Source organism: Protobothrops mucrosquamatus, unplaced genomic scaffold (genome assembly GCF_001527695.2).
Source record: "Protobothrops mucrosquamatus isolate PMUCROS unplaced genomic scaffold, P.Mucros_1.0 scaffold81, whole genome shotgun sequence".
Lineage (NCBI taxonomy): Eukaryota > Metazoa > Chordata > Lepidosauria > Squamata > Viperidae > Protobothrops > Protobothrops mucrosquamatus.
Genome location: NW_015386458.1, coordinates 1,465,606 through 1,480,926, shown reverse-complemented (window position 1 = coordinate 1,480,926; position 15,321 = coordinate 1,465,606). Strand labels below are relative to the sequence as shown.

General features: G+C 44.6%; 1 protein-coding gene across 1 annotated transcript in view; it reads left to right on the top strand.

The window, feature by feature from the left end:
- Positions 1-15,321, top strand: part of DLEC1 (DLEC1 cilia and flagella associated protein) — an 83,049-nt gene that overhangs the window by 24,369 nt on the left and 43,359 nt on the right. Inside the window, exons 11-15 of the mRNA XM_029283424.1 lie at positions 498-590; positions 3,253-3,343; positions 5,396-5,558; positions 10,434-10,626; positions 11,993-12,051. Coding sequence (XP_029139257.1) covers positions 498-590; positions 3,253-3,343; positions 5,396-5,558; positions 10,434-10,626; positions 11,993-12,051 — 599 coding nt within the window. The remainder of the gene's footprint in view (positions 1-497; positions 591-3,252; positions 3,344-5,395; positions 5,559-10,433; positions 10,627-11,992; positions 12,052-15,321) is intronic.

Genomic DNA, 15,321 nt, shown 5'->3' with positions numbered 1-15,321 from the left:
CAAAAAAAAAAAAAGGTTCAATCAATCAATCAATTTCAACTTCTTGCAGGGAAAAAAAAAGATCTTGCAAAGTTGGAATTGATTGATTGAACTTTTTAGTCCCACCCAGTCTGCCGTTACCACCGCAGCCACGCCCACCCAATGGGCCACACACACCCAATGGGCCACACCCATCCAATGGGCCATGCCCACCCGGCACCTGATGATACATAAATGGGTTTTGGATTGCAGTTTGGGCACTCGGTCTCTAAAAGGTTCACCATCACTGGGCTAGCCAAAAATAAAACAAATCATAACCCTGCCTCAGCTAGCACAAGTCTCAAAAGCCACTTTTTGAGGAATAGCAGAGACAGATGAGTGGAAGCTGCTTGGGTTGAATAGCAGGAAGAATTCCTCCCTTTGAAACTTAGTCAGGGCTCTGTACTTCTCTTGGGGCAAACTGGTCACGCGAATCAGCTCGTAAACTGATTCATTTTTTTTCTTCTCTTTATTTGAAGTCTGTCGCCACTCTGGGTTACGTGAAGCAACATCCATTTGGGATTTGTCCGGCTGTCTTTGAACTTATTCCCGGTCAGTCTATCCCAATTGAGGTCAGTTCCTGGTAATAATAATAATAATAATGATGATGATGATGATGATGATGATGATGATGATGATGATGATGATGATGATGATGATGATGATAAAGTTGGAAGGGACCTTGGAGGTCATCTAGTCCAACCCCCTGCTCAGGCAGGAAACCCTATACCATTTCGGACAAATGGCTATCCAGTCTCTTCTTAAAAACTTCCAGTGTTGGAGCATTCACCACTTCTGGTGGCAAGGAGTTCCACTGATTAATTGTTCTGACTGTCAGGAAGTTTCTCCTTAGTTCTAGGTTGCTTCTCTCCTTGGTTACTTTCCACCCGTTGCCTCTTGTCCTGCCTTCAGGCGCTTTGGAAAATATCGCTCATGCTTCCAGCCTACCTTGCAAACTTAATAATGCCGTTTTCATTTTATTTCCGCTTTGCTTATTCTAAAGCAGGATGTAGCCGATGCCCTCTTCGTTTGACTAGGGAATTTATATTAGGATTGGTTACTTTCCAAGTCCCAGGGGGATTTATGTAGAATTGTACCATGCACCGTGGTTATTTTTTATTTAATTATTTATATCTCGCCTTTATTATTTTTACCAATAACTCAAGGCAGTGGACGTATCCAACATACCTTCTTCTTCCTATTTACGCGGCAACAACCTTATAAGTGGGACTGAGAGAGAGAAGGACTGCCCCAAAGTCACCCAGCCAGTTTTCACGTCTAAAGCAGGACTAGAATTCAGAGTGTCCTGGCGAACGGCCCAAAGCCACCCAACTGGTTTTCAAAGTGGGACTAGAACACTCGGTCTGCTTTCTAGCCTGGCTCCTTCTGATTCCAAAATTTTTATTAGTTTATAGCAGGGGTAGGCCACCTTGGCTCTTTTATGACTGGTGGACTTCAACTCCCAGAATTCCTGAGCCAGCCATGCTGAGGGGAAAGGGAGAGTTTCCAAGCTGAGCCATGCTGGCTCAGGAATTCTGGGAGTTGAAGTCCACGAGTCATAAAGCGGCCTAGGCCTAGGCCAGAGGTAGGCCACCTTGGCTCTTTTATGACTCATGGACTTCAACTCCCAGAATTCCTGAGCCAGCCATGCTGAGGGGAAAGGGAGAGGTTTCCATGCTGAGCCATGCTGGCTCAGGAATTCTGGGAGTTGAAGTCCACGAGTCATAAAAGAGCCAAGGTGGCCTACCCCTGGTTTATAGTATACGATACAAAGAAAATTCAAAAGTAAATAGTGGGAAGGATAACCACTTGACCAAACTTTATAGTGAGTTATAGCGAGTGTGCTTTGTTCACAATTTGTTTCCACACTGAAAGATAAGAAAAGTTTCACAGTACCACAATTTTCTCAGATGATATTTTTATTTACTGATGATAAGCAAACCTGATGAATAAAATAACGGAGAGAAGAAAATTTTCCCCCTTCTTCTTTTCTATACTAGAAGTAGTTTTGCTACACTTATTTCTGACTTTTCTACAATATAGAAACTTACTAGTAGGAAGAAAATGGCTTAAAGTTTCTGGGCTAAATGGGGTAAAGAGGAGGAAATACAGGCAGTCGGTTAAAAGCCATTCATTCAGCAATCATTTGATGTTATTACAGCATTGAACAAAGAGACTTAATGGCTGGTCCTCAAAGTTGTGGCAGTTGTTGTGATCATAGGATTACAGTTTTGCTTGGTTAACAGGCTTGCAATTGCAACAATCACAGTGTACCATTTGCCATATGATCACCAATTTGCAACCTTCACTGCCAGCTTCTGACAAGCAAAATCAATGGTAAAGCTGGCAGGTGATCAAGAAAGTCAATCACGTGACGTCACATGACCAAGCAGGTTTCACTTAACCCACCAATGGAAGTGCTGGAACTGCTATTGTTAACTTGGCTTGGTCACATAACCTCGCACTTATGACAATGACCAGTTTTGCTGGTCCCAATTACTGTAGTTAACTGGAGACTATCTGTATAAAATCTCCTTGATAGCCAGCTCTAAAGCGATTGATAACCTGGAAATGTAAGTTTTGGCATTAAATTTTGAAAGGAGGAATGGTAGAGATAGTCCTCGACTTACAATAGTTCATTTAGTGACCATTCAAAGTTACAACAACACCGAAAAAAGGGACTTATGGCAGTTTTCATACTTATGATCATTCTGGCACCCCATGGTTAATGTGATCAAAATTCACAAAATTGGCAACTGGTTCATATTTAATGACGGTTGCAGTGCCCCAGGATCACGTGATCCCCTTTTGCGACCTTCTGACAAGCAGAGTCAATGGGGGAAGCCAGATTCACTTATCAATCGTGTTATTAACTTCACAACTGCAGTGATTCACTTAACAACTGTGGAAAGAAAGACCATAAAATGGGGCAAAACTCAGTGAACAAATTTCTCACTTAGCAACATAAATTGTGGTCATAGGTTGAAGACTACCTGTAGTAAGGAAGGTTTTCCAGCAAAATATATTTATTTTTTTTAAAAAAACATTTGTATAGACTAAGGGTTAGAACGCTGTGGGAGCTACAGATCACTAACTGGGATTCTTAGAGAATTGCCACACAACATCCTGGGGGAAATTCATGATGACATTTACCAGTTTTAGTTTCTTACCTCTTTAAAAAAAAAATTCTTACGGCTGCTGATGTTTTGATGATGCAGAAATATTCACTTTCAGGTGGTGTTCATGCCCAGTTCTGCTGAAATCGTATCGGTGACCTACATCATCGTTTGTGACAACTGCCATATCCACGAGATTATCGTCACAGGTTTGCCACTATCATCTCTTTGGGTTTTTTTCATTAAATCTAAACTACCTGGTGTTTTTGCTAGAGGTTGGGCGTAAGCCAGTGGTTCTCAACCTTTTTAATGCCGCGACCCCAACCGGTCGTAAGTCGAGGACTAAACCGGTCGTAAGTCGAGGACTAAACCGGTTGTAAGTCGAGGACTAAACCGGTCGTACGTCGAGGACTACCCAACCGGTCGTAAGTCGAGGACTTTCCCTGCCCGGGAGCGCCGCGCATGCGTGGTTCCGCCCCCTGCACCGGCCGAGGCGTAGCTGGCAAGCAGCAGAGACGGAGCAGGCCGACCACCAGCTGGCCCAGCCCAAGGGAGGTAAGGCACCCGCCGGAAAAGGGGGAAAAAATGGTGGACAAAAAAAATGGCGGACAAAAAAAATGGCGGACAGCCTTGCTTGGCGACCCCCATGAAATGGTCGATCGACCCCAAATGGGGTCCCGACCCACAGGTTGAGAACCACTGGCGTAAGCAGTGTTTTTTTGGTAAAAAAAAAAAAAAGGTGCCGGAATTCACATACGTCATACAACCCGCCTTGCCCTACCCTACAAGGTTTCATCCAAAAAAGGTGCCGGAACTCTGTTCTGGGCGTTTTATGACAAAAAAAGCCCTGGGTGTAAGTATTAGCAATAGCACTCAGACTTCACAATGCTTTACGACCCTCTCTAAGCGGTTTGCAGAGTCAGCATATAGCCCCCAACAATCTAGCTCCTCATTTTACTGACTTCAGAAGGATGGAAGGCCGGTCAGGATCGAACTCCTGGCAATTGGCAGAGTCAGCCTGCAATACTTCATTCTAACCACTGCGCCACCACGGCTCTAATTATAAGATCCTTTAACTGTGGCTGCATCATGTCTGTCGTTGGAGCCCTCCAGATGCAAATTAACAAAACTACAAGCCAAGCTGAGTAGATTCTTAGATATTTCATTCCTTAACTATAGCATTAGAGAGCCACGATAATGTACAAGCAGTCCTTGAATTACGTCCACAACTGAGAGCAGAGTTTCCTTCACTAAACAAGGCAGTTATATCAAGAGAATTGTGCCTGATTTTATAACCTGATTTTGGACCAATTGTTAGGTGATGGGGAGTTCTGGTCTTGTCATAGGCATGAAAGCCAGCTGGGTGACTGTAGTCCCTCTCTCTCTCAGCCCAACCCACCTCACAAGATTGTTGTTGGGGAAAAATAGGAGGAGGAAGGTGTATTAGATATGTTTGCCATAATAACAACAACAACAACAACAACAACAATAATAATAATAATAATAATAATAATAATAAAGTTGGAAGGGACCTTGGAGGTCATCTAGTCCAACTCCCTGCTCAGGCAGGAAACCCTATACCATTTCAGACAAATGGCCGTCCAGTCTCTTCTTAAAAACTTCCAGTGTTGGCACATTCACCGCTTCTGGAGGCAGGTTGTTCCACTGGTTAATTGTTCTAACTGTCAGGAAGTTTCTCCTTAGTTCTAGGTTGCTTCTCTCCTGGATTAGTTCCCATCCGTTGCTTCTTGTCCTGCCTTCAGGCACTTTGGAGAATAGCTTGACTCCCTCTTCTTTGTGGCAGCCCCTGAGATATTGGAACACGGCTATTATGTCCCCCCTTGTCCTTCTCTTCATTAGTTATTTATAAAAATAATAAAGGCATGATAAAAATCTAATGGATGGATGGATCGATGGATGGATGGGCCAATAGATGATAACTTGATATATAGATGAATGTTAACGAAAGCTTCTTGATAGTAACTGCAGCCTAAGAGTGAGACCAGTGACCTGGTGAGGGGGTGCACCTCCTCCTGGTGGGATGTATTTAAGCAGAAATGAACCCACCCTCTGTGGGAATAATTTAATCAGAACTCCTGCAGTGAGGAACTCTCCCACTGATGGTTGGCCATGGTGGCTTCTTTGGCCCCTTTGAACTCCCAAGGTATTACGATAAATTGCATGGTGAGCTAATTATCTCAGCCCTATGTCTTTGCTGCAACATTTAAAAAAAAAGACACTTGTATTCCGTTCGTTCCCAGGACTCGGAGAGCTGATAGCTTTGGAACTTTTGTCTGTTTCTGGTGGAGAGAGCATCCTTCAGCCCGGCGAGCTTATAGACGTGACCTCACAGCACCTTGTACGTTTTGAGCCACTGAATCCCCATTCCATGGCAGAGAAAACACTGATTGTGAGAAATAAAACGTATGTATGATGCTCATACTGTAGTGCAGGAACATGATGTGGGGACCAGAACCAGTTGCATTTATCTCTCCAGTTGAAATGAGTGAGATTTAAATCATGGCTATCTTCCAATAAATCACACTGATCCACACTGAGAAGCAGTGGTGTAGCGCAGGGGTAGGCCACCTTGGCTCTTTTATGACTCGTGGACTTCAACTCCCAGAATTCCTGAGCCAGCATGGCTCAGCATGGAAACCTCTCCCTTTCCCCTCAGCATGGCTGGCTCAGGAATTCTGGGAGTTGAAGTCCACGAGTCATAAAAGAGCCAAGGTGGCCTACCCCTGTTCCAGGGGAATACTGACAGGGCTTCATTGTCATTAGCCCTTTTTCCATTGATCTGATGGGCAATATTAAATATGGCTTGGTAGAATAGAATTAGAATAAAGTAGAGTAGAGTAGGGTAGGGTAGGATAGGGTAGAACAGGACAGGACAGGACAGGATAAAATAGAGCTGGAAGGGACCCCCTGTTCAAGCAGGAGAACCTATACCAATGGTGGCGAACCTATGGCACACGTGCCACAGGTGGCACTCAGAGCCCTCTCTGTGGGCACGTGCATCATTGCCCCAGTCCTAGGCCTTCAGCTGGGTTTTATAAAACCTTTTCGCTTTAAGGTCTCTGCTGCTGTGTGCAAAAAAAAACAACCCGGTTCAATCAATCAATTTCAACTTCTCGTGGGAAAAAAAAAATCTCACAAAGTTGGAATTGATTGATTGAACTTTTTAGTCCCACCCAGTCTGCTGTTACCACTGCAGCCACGCCCAGCCAATGGGCCACGCCCATCCAAAGGGCCACACCCACCCGGCACCCAACAATACATGTGGGTTTTGGGTTGCAGTTTGGGCACTCAGTCTCTAAAAGATTCGCCATCACTGACCTATACCATCTCAGACAAATAGCTGTCCAATCTTTTCTTAAAAATCTCCAGTGATGATGCATCCACAACTTCTGGAGGCAGATTGTTCCACTGATTAATTGTTCTAACTGTCAGGAAGTTTCTTCTTAGTTCTAGGTTGCTTCTCTCCTTGATTAGTTTCCCCCTTTGCTTCTTGTCCTGCCTTCAGGTGCTTTGGAAAATAAGTTGACCCCCCTATTCCCCGCAGCAGCCTCTCAAATACTGAAATACTGCTATTATGCCCCAGTCAGTGTTTGGGAGAAGTATCCCCTGCTGCCAGGCCTCAGTGATGAGTTTGATATTTATTTCTTTATTCATTTGTTAAATTAATTTTGCTGCCTATCTCGCCATGGGGCTACTCTAGGCGGCTTATAACAGTAAAAACAGAAATGAAAAGAAGTGTAAACATAGCAGTAGCAAAATTATGAAACAAGGAAATAAACAAGGACAAAATGACATCAAAAGATGGGCAGCAGGAAGCAAGGAATACAAAGGAGGGAGGTGGCTTTTGCTGTCAATGTGACAGCCACCTCCAGTGTGGGACTTCCCCCTTTGGGTCCCCAGGCCAAGTGCAGAGCCAGCTCTTCACGGTCTTATGGAAGGATAGGAGGGACTCACCCTGGGGGGGTAAGATAATAGAAGGACTTGCTTTCCAGTTTCTCAAACTCTTTTTTTTTTGAAGGCTTAAATAGGTAAAAGGGTTTGATCATCTGGATTTATATATCCCTATATGACAACTGTATGGATGGAGTTAGTTCACTCCAATGTATGATTGGATCTCGTTTTTGCTCCATTTAATCTCTTGAGAATTTTTGTTGTTAGTTGCGAAGTCGTGTCCGACCCATTGCGACCCCCTGGACAACGTTCCTCCAGGCCTTCCTGTCCTCTACCTTCTTCTGGAGTCCATTTAAGTTCACGCCTACTGCTTCAGTGACTCCATCCAGCCACCTCATTCTCTGTCGTCCCCTTCTTCTATTGCCCTCCATCTTTCCCAGCATCAGGCTCTTCTCCAGTGAGTCCTTCCTTCTCATTAGGTGGCCAAAGCACTTGAGTTTCAACTTCAGGATCTGGCCTTCTAAAGAGCAGTCGGGGTTGATCTCCTCTAGGACTGACCGGTTTGATCGCCTTGCAGGAGTCTTCTCCAGCACCAGAGTTCAAAGGCCTCCATTCTTTGGTGCTCAGCCTTTCTTATGGTCCAACTTTCACAGCCATCCATTGCAACTGGGAAAACCATGGCCTTGACTATATGTACTTTTGTTGGCAGGGTGACGTCTCTGCTTTTTAGTATGCTGTCTAGATTTGCCATAGCTTTCCTGCCCAGGAGCAAGCGTCTTTTAATTGACTGGATATATTGGTTTCTTTTTGATATTCTCATAAGGGAGTCATTTTTCTAGTGACTTAGGTCACAGTATTGTGTGAACGGGGCCAATGTGGAGCACGAAAGAACACAGAAAGCACAAAGAAACCCTGATTATGGCATATCAGGGTGAGGTTAAGTACAGACTCTGTGGCTTGATTTCTAAAGAAAATAGAAAACATCCTGTCTGCCCTCTGACAGACCCAGTATGGCCCAGCTGATTAAGTTTGACAAAGTCCAGATTTCCATGGGACAAACAGATAGAGGAACAAAAGGGTCCATGGGAACCATCCCATAATGATTCAACTGATGGCTCTATCTAGACATGGGATCACTGCTTTAAGACTCTAGTCTCCTACGTTGATTGATTAGAGTATGTCGGGAAGGCATTTGCTGGCAATTGTCACTGATTTATTGATCTATTTTAATGATTAATTGCATTGCAACTCAACTGCAGTTGCAAGGCTCCGGGTGGCTGTTGAGAATAAAGTCAATGAAAAACAAAAACAAAACGTGTACACTAAAATGAAAATCAACTACATAATTGTACATTGTTTGAAAAATAATCAGAAGCCAATGTTTTCCTATTTGTGTGAGAGTTACTTCTTTTGATTAAATTACCCTAAAGTGGATACAAACCATGTGCATGAGGGAGAATATACTGTAGGTAGTCCTCGGCTTACGACCACAATTGAGCCCAACATTTCTGTTGCTAAGTGAGACAGTTGTTAAGTGAATTTTGCCCCATTTATGATGTTTCTTGCCAAAATTGTTAAGTGAATCACTGCAGTTGTTAAGTTAGTAACATGGCTGAAGTTAGTAACGTGGTTGTTAAGTGAATCTGGCTTCCCCATTGACTTTGCTTGTCAGAAGGTCCCAAAAGGGGACCACAGGACCCCCTGGACACTGCAATGGTCATAAATATGAGTCAGTTGCCAAGTGTCTGAATTTTGATCATGTGACCATGGGAATGCTGCAGTGGTCGTAAGTGTGAGAAATGGTTCTAAGTCAATTTTTTCAGTGCTGTTGTAACTTCAAATGGTCGCTAAATGAACTATTGTAAGTCAAGGACTACCTGTAAATGTGATTAGTTTAGCACTCTGTCATCAGAATTTCTCCTCTTTCAGTCACTCTGAGTCTCTTGCCCAGGCAGACTTTTGTGGAAGAAAAATAAAATGCCAGGTGGCAATTTGAACAAAGAAACATGTGTAAATGCCATCATGGTGAACTTAATGTTTTAAAAGTTATCAAAGAGGGTCTGTAGCTGGAAAGCCCAGTTAGGCATGTGTCCAGTCACCATGAAGAAAAGATTGGTGTTACTGTCTCTTTGGGTATATAATGCTGTCAGGAACTGCATTATTTAAATTGTAGGACAATCTGATTCGTTAATAACTATCCTCTAAAGCAGGGGTAGGCAACTTTAGCTCTTTTATGACTTGTGGACTTCAACTCCCAGAATTCCTCAACCAGCATGGCTGGCTCAGGAATTCTGGGAGTTGAAGTCCACGAGTCATAAAAGAGCCAAGGTTGCCTACCCCTGCTCTAAAACAATGTTTCTCCACTAGTGTAAGATGTATGGACTTCAAGTTCCACAATTCTCCAGCCATCTGGCTGGGGAATTCTGGGAGTTGAAGTCCACCCATCTTACATTGGCTGAGGTTGAGAAAGGTTCTAAACCCTTTAGATCAAGGTATTTCCTGGCCTTACTGCTTGCAGTCTGGAACCTGAGGCTTTCTATAACCAGAACACAAGCACATTGTTGTCACTGTTCCTCTCTTGGGTGAATCACAGCTTGATGATGGAGCTAACAGACTTTTGAGCCATAGCTCTGTGGCAGAGCTTGTGGAAGGCCGCCGAATCAATGCTTGGCAAAGCCAGCCGAAAGGGATAGGTAACGGGTAGAGGACCAAGCCTTATGCCTCACTTGCTTTGTTGCGAGTATCAAGGTAGGTAATCAACTTGGAGGCCAGGAATGCCACTTGCTGGATTCCTCTGGGAGAGCAGACACTGGCCATTAGTTAGCCTGAGGTAGCCCCATAGTTATAGCACTCACATGGATAGTTAAATGGCTTTTAACTGTCAGATACAGGGGTCTTCAAACTTGGCCCTATTATGACTTGTGGACGCTGGCTGAGGAATTCTGGGAGTTGAAGTCCACAAGTCATAAAAGGGCCAAGTTTGAAGACCCCCTGGTCAAATACATGGTCCAAAGTAGCTTACTTATAGGCAGAAACTCCTTGCCTGGGGATATTATACATCTCTTTCATTCAGAGGAGTTTATAGTTTTGAATAAAGCAGATCCTCTTTCCTATTTACAAAGGTGATGCTGAATCCAAGATGGTTGGGAAATTCAGACTAGCTATTCTTTTTCATGTATCCTGTTTGGGATGCATCAATGACTCCCGAGTCTGCAAAGAAAACAGCCAAGCTCAGAGAGCACCAAGGATCTCTCATTTCATCCCTCAGCTACAAATATTCTCCTTTATCAAATATTTAACTTAAGAGTTTTATTCCATTTCTTACCTTGGAAGCTTTCAAGGAAAGGACAGCTGTCAATGAATTAATTTCTTATTGTCTTTGTACAGCCACGTAGAACTTCCTTACTTCTGGCAAATAGTGAAGCCCAACCTGCAGTCACTAACCCTGGAAGGAAAAATGAACATTGCAAATATAAAGTACAACCTGGACACAGAGACCGCTTTCTCCGTCGTTCCTAATTCTGGGACTCTGCAAGCCCATTCCGACCATCCGTTCACCCTCTGTTTCTGTCCACAGGAGGTATGATTTCCTACCAGGCCGTTTTAAAAGACTCTGCGTCGACTTTTTTTTTTTGCAAAAAAATAAATAAATAATTTGCAAAATTATGTCATTCAAGATAAACTTGAATTTAAATACCAAACATATGCACATATATATACAAAGGAACCCTAACCCATCATCCTGTCCCAAACAGTTTCCACATGCTTGTTTTTCATTCATTCTGTTGGAAGGTTTAATCCAGGGGTGTCAAACTCAATTTCATTGAGGGCCGCATCAGCATTGCGGTTGCCCTTGGGGGGCCGGGTGGGTGTGGCCAGGGTGGGTCCGGCCTGCTGGGTGGGCATGGATGGAGTGGGTGTGGCCTATTGGGTGGGTATGGCCAGTTCTACATCGTTCGCCCCACTGCCTGCCGAAACCCCTCCCCCGGAGCCCATCAAGCCGGATATGTGAAGTAGGCGAGGGACATTTGCTGGCACTTCCAGGCGATGGTCCATTTCTTCATTCCTCACAAAGGGTGACACCTCCCCAGCATGCACCCAGGGGGTGGGGCCAACATGGCAGGGGCCGGTTCCTCGCTGTTTCTGGACGGCCTTGTGGAACTAAGACTGAATGCATTACAGCATAGATGGCCACTGCAAAATTGTACATTGGCTCCCGGCCGGTCTGGGCCAGGGCCAAGGCAGTGGGGGCCGTTCCCTAACTGTTTCCAGGATGGCTTCGCGGGCCACATGAAACCACTTCGTGGGCCGCATCCGGCCCCCAGGCCTTGTGTTTGACATGTCTGGTTTAACCCATTAATCTGTTGATAACTTTTGCAGAAGGAACTCTTTGCAAGAGTCAGATCCTTTTCGATAACACTTCCAGTTAAACCTGGCGTGGCTGTTCATTTTCAAAGCTTCCCACTCTCCAGACCCAGCACTCTACTGACCCATTTTGAAAAAGGGAAAAACAAACAAACCAGTAGTTGCTGGAGGTCCTGGTCTCCTTTGCAGGCAGAACCGACCCCAGGGGTGGACAAAGGGAGCAGATTAAAGGAGGATAGAGCAGAAACAATTGGAGTCACAAGATTTCTGGTGCAGAGCATGTCCTGCAATATTGTGAGGCAGAATCATGAAAGGAAATACACTTCCACTTCCAAAGCAGTTTGGATTGCCTTAGTTGTGGGAAGTCATAGATACTAGCAAGACACTTGAAGAAGTCTCAGAATTAAGGGGTGCTGTGCAGATTTACTCCCAGTCTTAAATCCCAACTTCAAAGATAAACTGCTTCAACCTTGATAAATATTTACTACTCTGTCTCTGTGACGAGTTCCCTTAAAGTAAGCAATATATATATATGAAAGTTCTTTGTGTATAAACTATCCACTATTTTCTTCCTGTTATAGCTAAAGAAATACCATAGTGTGCTTCAAATAGTGCTGGAGGATATCCCAGAATCACATTCGTAAGTTTTCACGATGCAATTCTGATCTGGAACCTCAGAGGATTAATTACCTATTTTGATATTCTTGGCCAATTGGACTACAGGTCGTCCTCAGCTTACGACTGTATTTGAGCCTGGAATTATGGTCCCATCTAATGCCAGTTGCTAAGCAGATTACCATGTGACTGTTTCCCGATTTTACTACCTTTTTTTATTGTGGCTGTTAAGTGAACCCATTTTCTACAACGGGTGGTTTTTCCTGGAAACTGGGAGTAAATCCCAGTTTCCGGCAAAAAACGTAAATCGCAGTCATGTGGGTGCTACAAACAGTCATAAATAGGAACTGTTTCCTGAATGCCCCAAATGTGATCAGCTGACTGAAGTGGATTGTGGCCATTGGAGTTTCAAATATGGGTCATAAGTAATCCTGGAGAGGTCCATGGTAACTTTGAATGGTCACTAAGCAGCCAGTCACAAATCAAGGACTTTGTTGTTAGTTGCGAACTCATGTCCGACCCATCGCGACCCCATGGACAACATTCCTCCAGGCCTTCCTGTCCTCTACCTTCTTCTGGAGTCCATTTAAGCTCCCGCCTACTGCTTCAGTGACTCCATCCAGCCACCTCATTCTCTGTCGTCCCCTTCTTCTATTGCCCTCAATCTTTCCCAGCATCAGGCTCTTCTCCAGTGAATCCTTCCTTCTCATTAGGTGGCCAAAGTACTTGAGTTTCAACTTCAGGATCTGGCCTTCTAAAGAGCAGTCGGGGTTGATCTCTAGGACTGACCGGTTTGATCGCCTTGCTGTCCAGGGGACTCGCAGGAGTCTTCTCCAGCACCAGAGTTCAAAGGCCTCCATTCTTTGGTGCTCAGCCTTTCTTATGGTCCAACTTTCACAGCCATCCATTGCAACTGGGAAAACCATGGCCTTGATTATATACACTTTTGTTGGCAGGGTGATGTCTCTGCTTTTTTGTTTGCTCCTCAATTTACAATAGTTCATTTAGTGACCATTCAAAGTTACAACACAAAAAAATGACTTATGAACGTTTTTCACATGACCGTGGCAGCATCCCTGTGGTCACGTGATCAAAATTCAGGTGCTTGGCAACTGACTCACATTTATGACGGTTGCAGTGTCCCAGAGACCTTCTGGGACAACCAAAGTCAATGGGGAAGCCAGATTCATTCAGCAGCCGTGTTACTAATTTAACAACCGCAGTGGTTCACTTAACAACTGTGGCAAGAAAGGTCGAAAAATGTGGCAGAACTCACTTAACAAATGTCTCACTTAGCATCAGAAATTTTAGGATGAATTTTGTCAAAATGAAACGAAACCTATGCCATATTCTGACTAGGCAGAACTGTACATTCATCTACTAGCTTGATATTTAAAACCGGGCAAAGGCTGGCCAATTAACTCATTTTATGCATTCTTGGAGGCCATAATCTCTGAATGTAAAGGTGAGAGGAAAGGACCTTAGCATGTTCTGTTCTCCTGCTTGCCTCTCCATGTCCTGCTAGCCCCTCGTTCTGATCCCTGGAAAGGGAAACAAGAATATGTCTTATCGTTTAGTCCTGTTGTGTCTGCTTGAAAGACAGTTCTAAAACGGTTAGTGAGGTTTACTCCTAATCAGAAATGCAAAACTTAAGAGACAGAACAATTTTTCTTGGGCAGTAGAAGAGAGGATGGAGTCAGTCTGGTATAGCGCTTAAACCAGGGGTCTTCAAACTCAGCTCTTTTATGACTCGTGGACTTCAACTCCCAGAATTCCTCAGCCTGCGTGCCTGGCTGAGGAATTCTTGGAGTTGAAGTCCATGAGTCATAAAAGGACCAAGTTTGAAGACACCCCTGGCTTAAAGTGTGGCCTAGAAACCAGGAAGTAGTGACTTCTAGTTGTGTCATAGGCATGAAAACTGACTGGATGTCTTTGGGCCAACCACTAAACGGGTAGGCAACCTTGGCTCTTTTATGACTGGTGGACTTCAACTCCCAGAATTCCTGAGCCAGCATGGCTCAGCTTGGAAACTCTCCCTTTCCCCTCAGCATGGCTGGCTCAGGGATTCTGGGAGTTGAAGTCCATGAGTCATAAAAGAGCCAAAGCTGCCTACCCCTGCGCTAGGAGATGGTGTGTACTAGTCCCTCCTCAGGCATGAAAACCAGTTGGGTGACTGAGCCAGTCTCTCCCTGTCAGCCCAACCCACCTCACAGGGTTGTTGTGAGGAAAATAGGAGGAAGAAGGTGTGTTGCATATGTTTGCTGCCTTGAGTTATTTGTAAAGTAATAAAAGTGAGATAAAAATCAATGAAACAGATGTGTTTGTCCTCAACTTTTGAACCGGTTATGTCAAAAACGGTTTTTATTTTTGAAAAATAACAACCACTTTCGATCCAACTATGATCTGGATCAGGGCTTTTCAACCTTTTCGCCCATTGTACCACTTTTAGGATATGGCAATATCTAAGTACCACCAGTCGCCTAGCAAGGTGTCAAAAACTTGACCAAAAAAGGAAAAAAGTGATTAAGTACAGGTAGTCCTCGACTTACAACAGTTCGCTTAGTGACTGTTCAAAGTTACAATGGCACTGAAAAAAGTGCCCCCCCAAGTCACAGCCGAGCAAGACACCTGCCTGCCCACCCGGTGGCGCTCTTCCTCCTGTCTGAGGTTTTCATTGTTGTGAGCATTTCTGTTGAGGATTGGCAGCGGGGGTGGGGTGGGGGGTGTTTGGTTTTTATTTCACCCGTCTGCTGGGTGGTTGCAGCAGGTTTTGGTCACTTCACATGACCCTGGGACACTGTGACCGTCATAAATATGAATCGGTTGCCAAGCATCTGAATGTAAATCACAAGACCCTGGAGAGGCTGCAACATTCCAGCTGATCCTGGCGCTTCTTCTGGGCTCAGCAGAAGCGCCAGGATCAGTGCTGCTTTCCAGCTGGAGCCTGGCACTGATCCTGGCGCTTCCCCTGAGCCCCGACAGCCCTGCAGCTCCAGCCGTCTCTCGCTCAGGCTTATGCGATGCTGCCACCAGTTCAGCTCATTCCCCTCCCCCGCTACCACTTTTCTAGGATGGTCGCGTACCACCTTGCCAGGTGCCAATGTACCACAGGTGGTACCCGTACCACTGGTTGAAAAGCCCTGATCTGGATGACTGAGAATCTTTGTAGACTTTTGAACCGGCTCTCTATCAGTACAGTGGAAAAAGTGAGCAGCACAATTCTCTGTGGGCAATTCTTGTTTGGAGAAAGCCCCTTTTGTATATCTGCTGTAATACATTTACATATTTTGCTTGT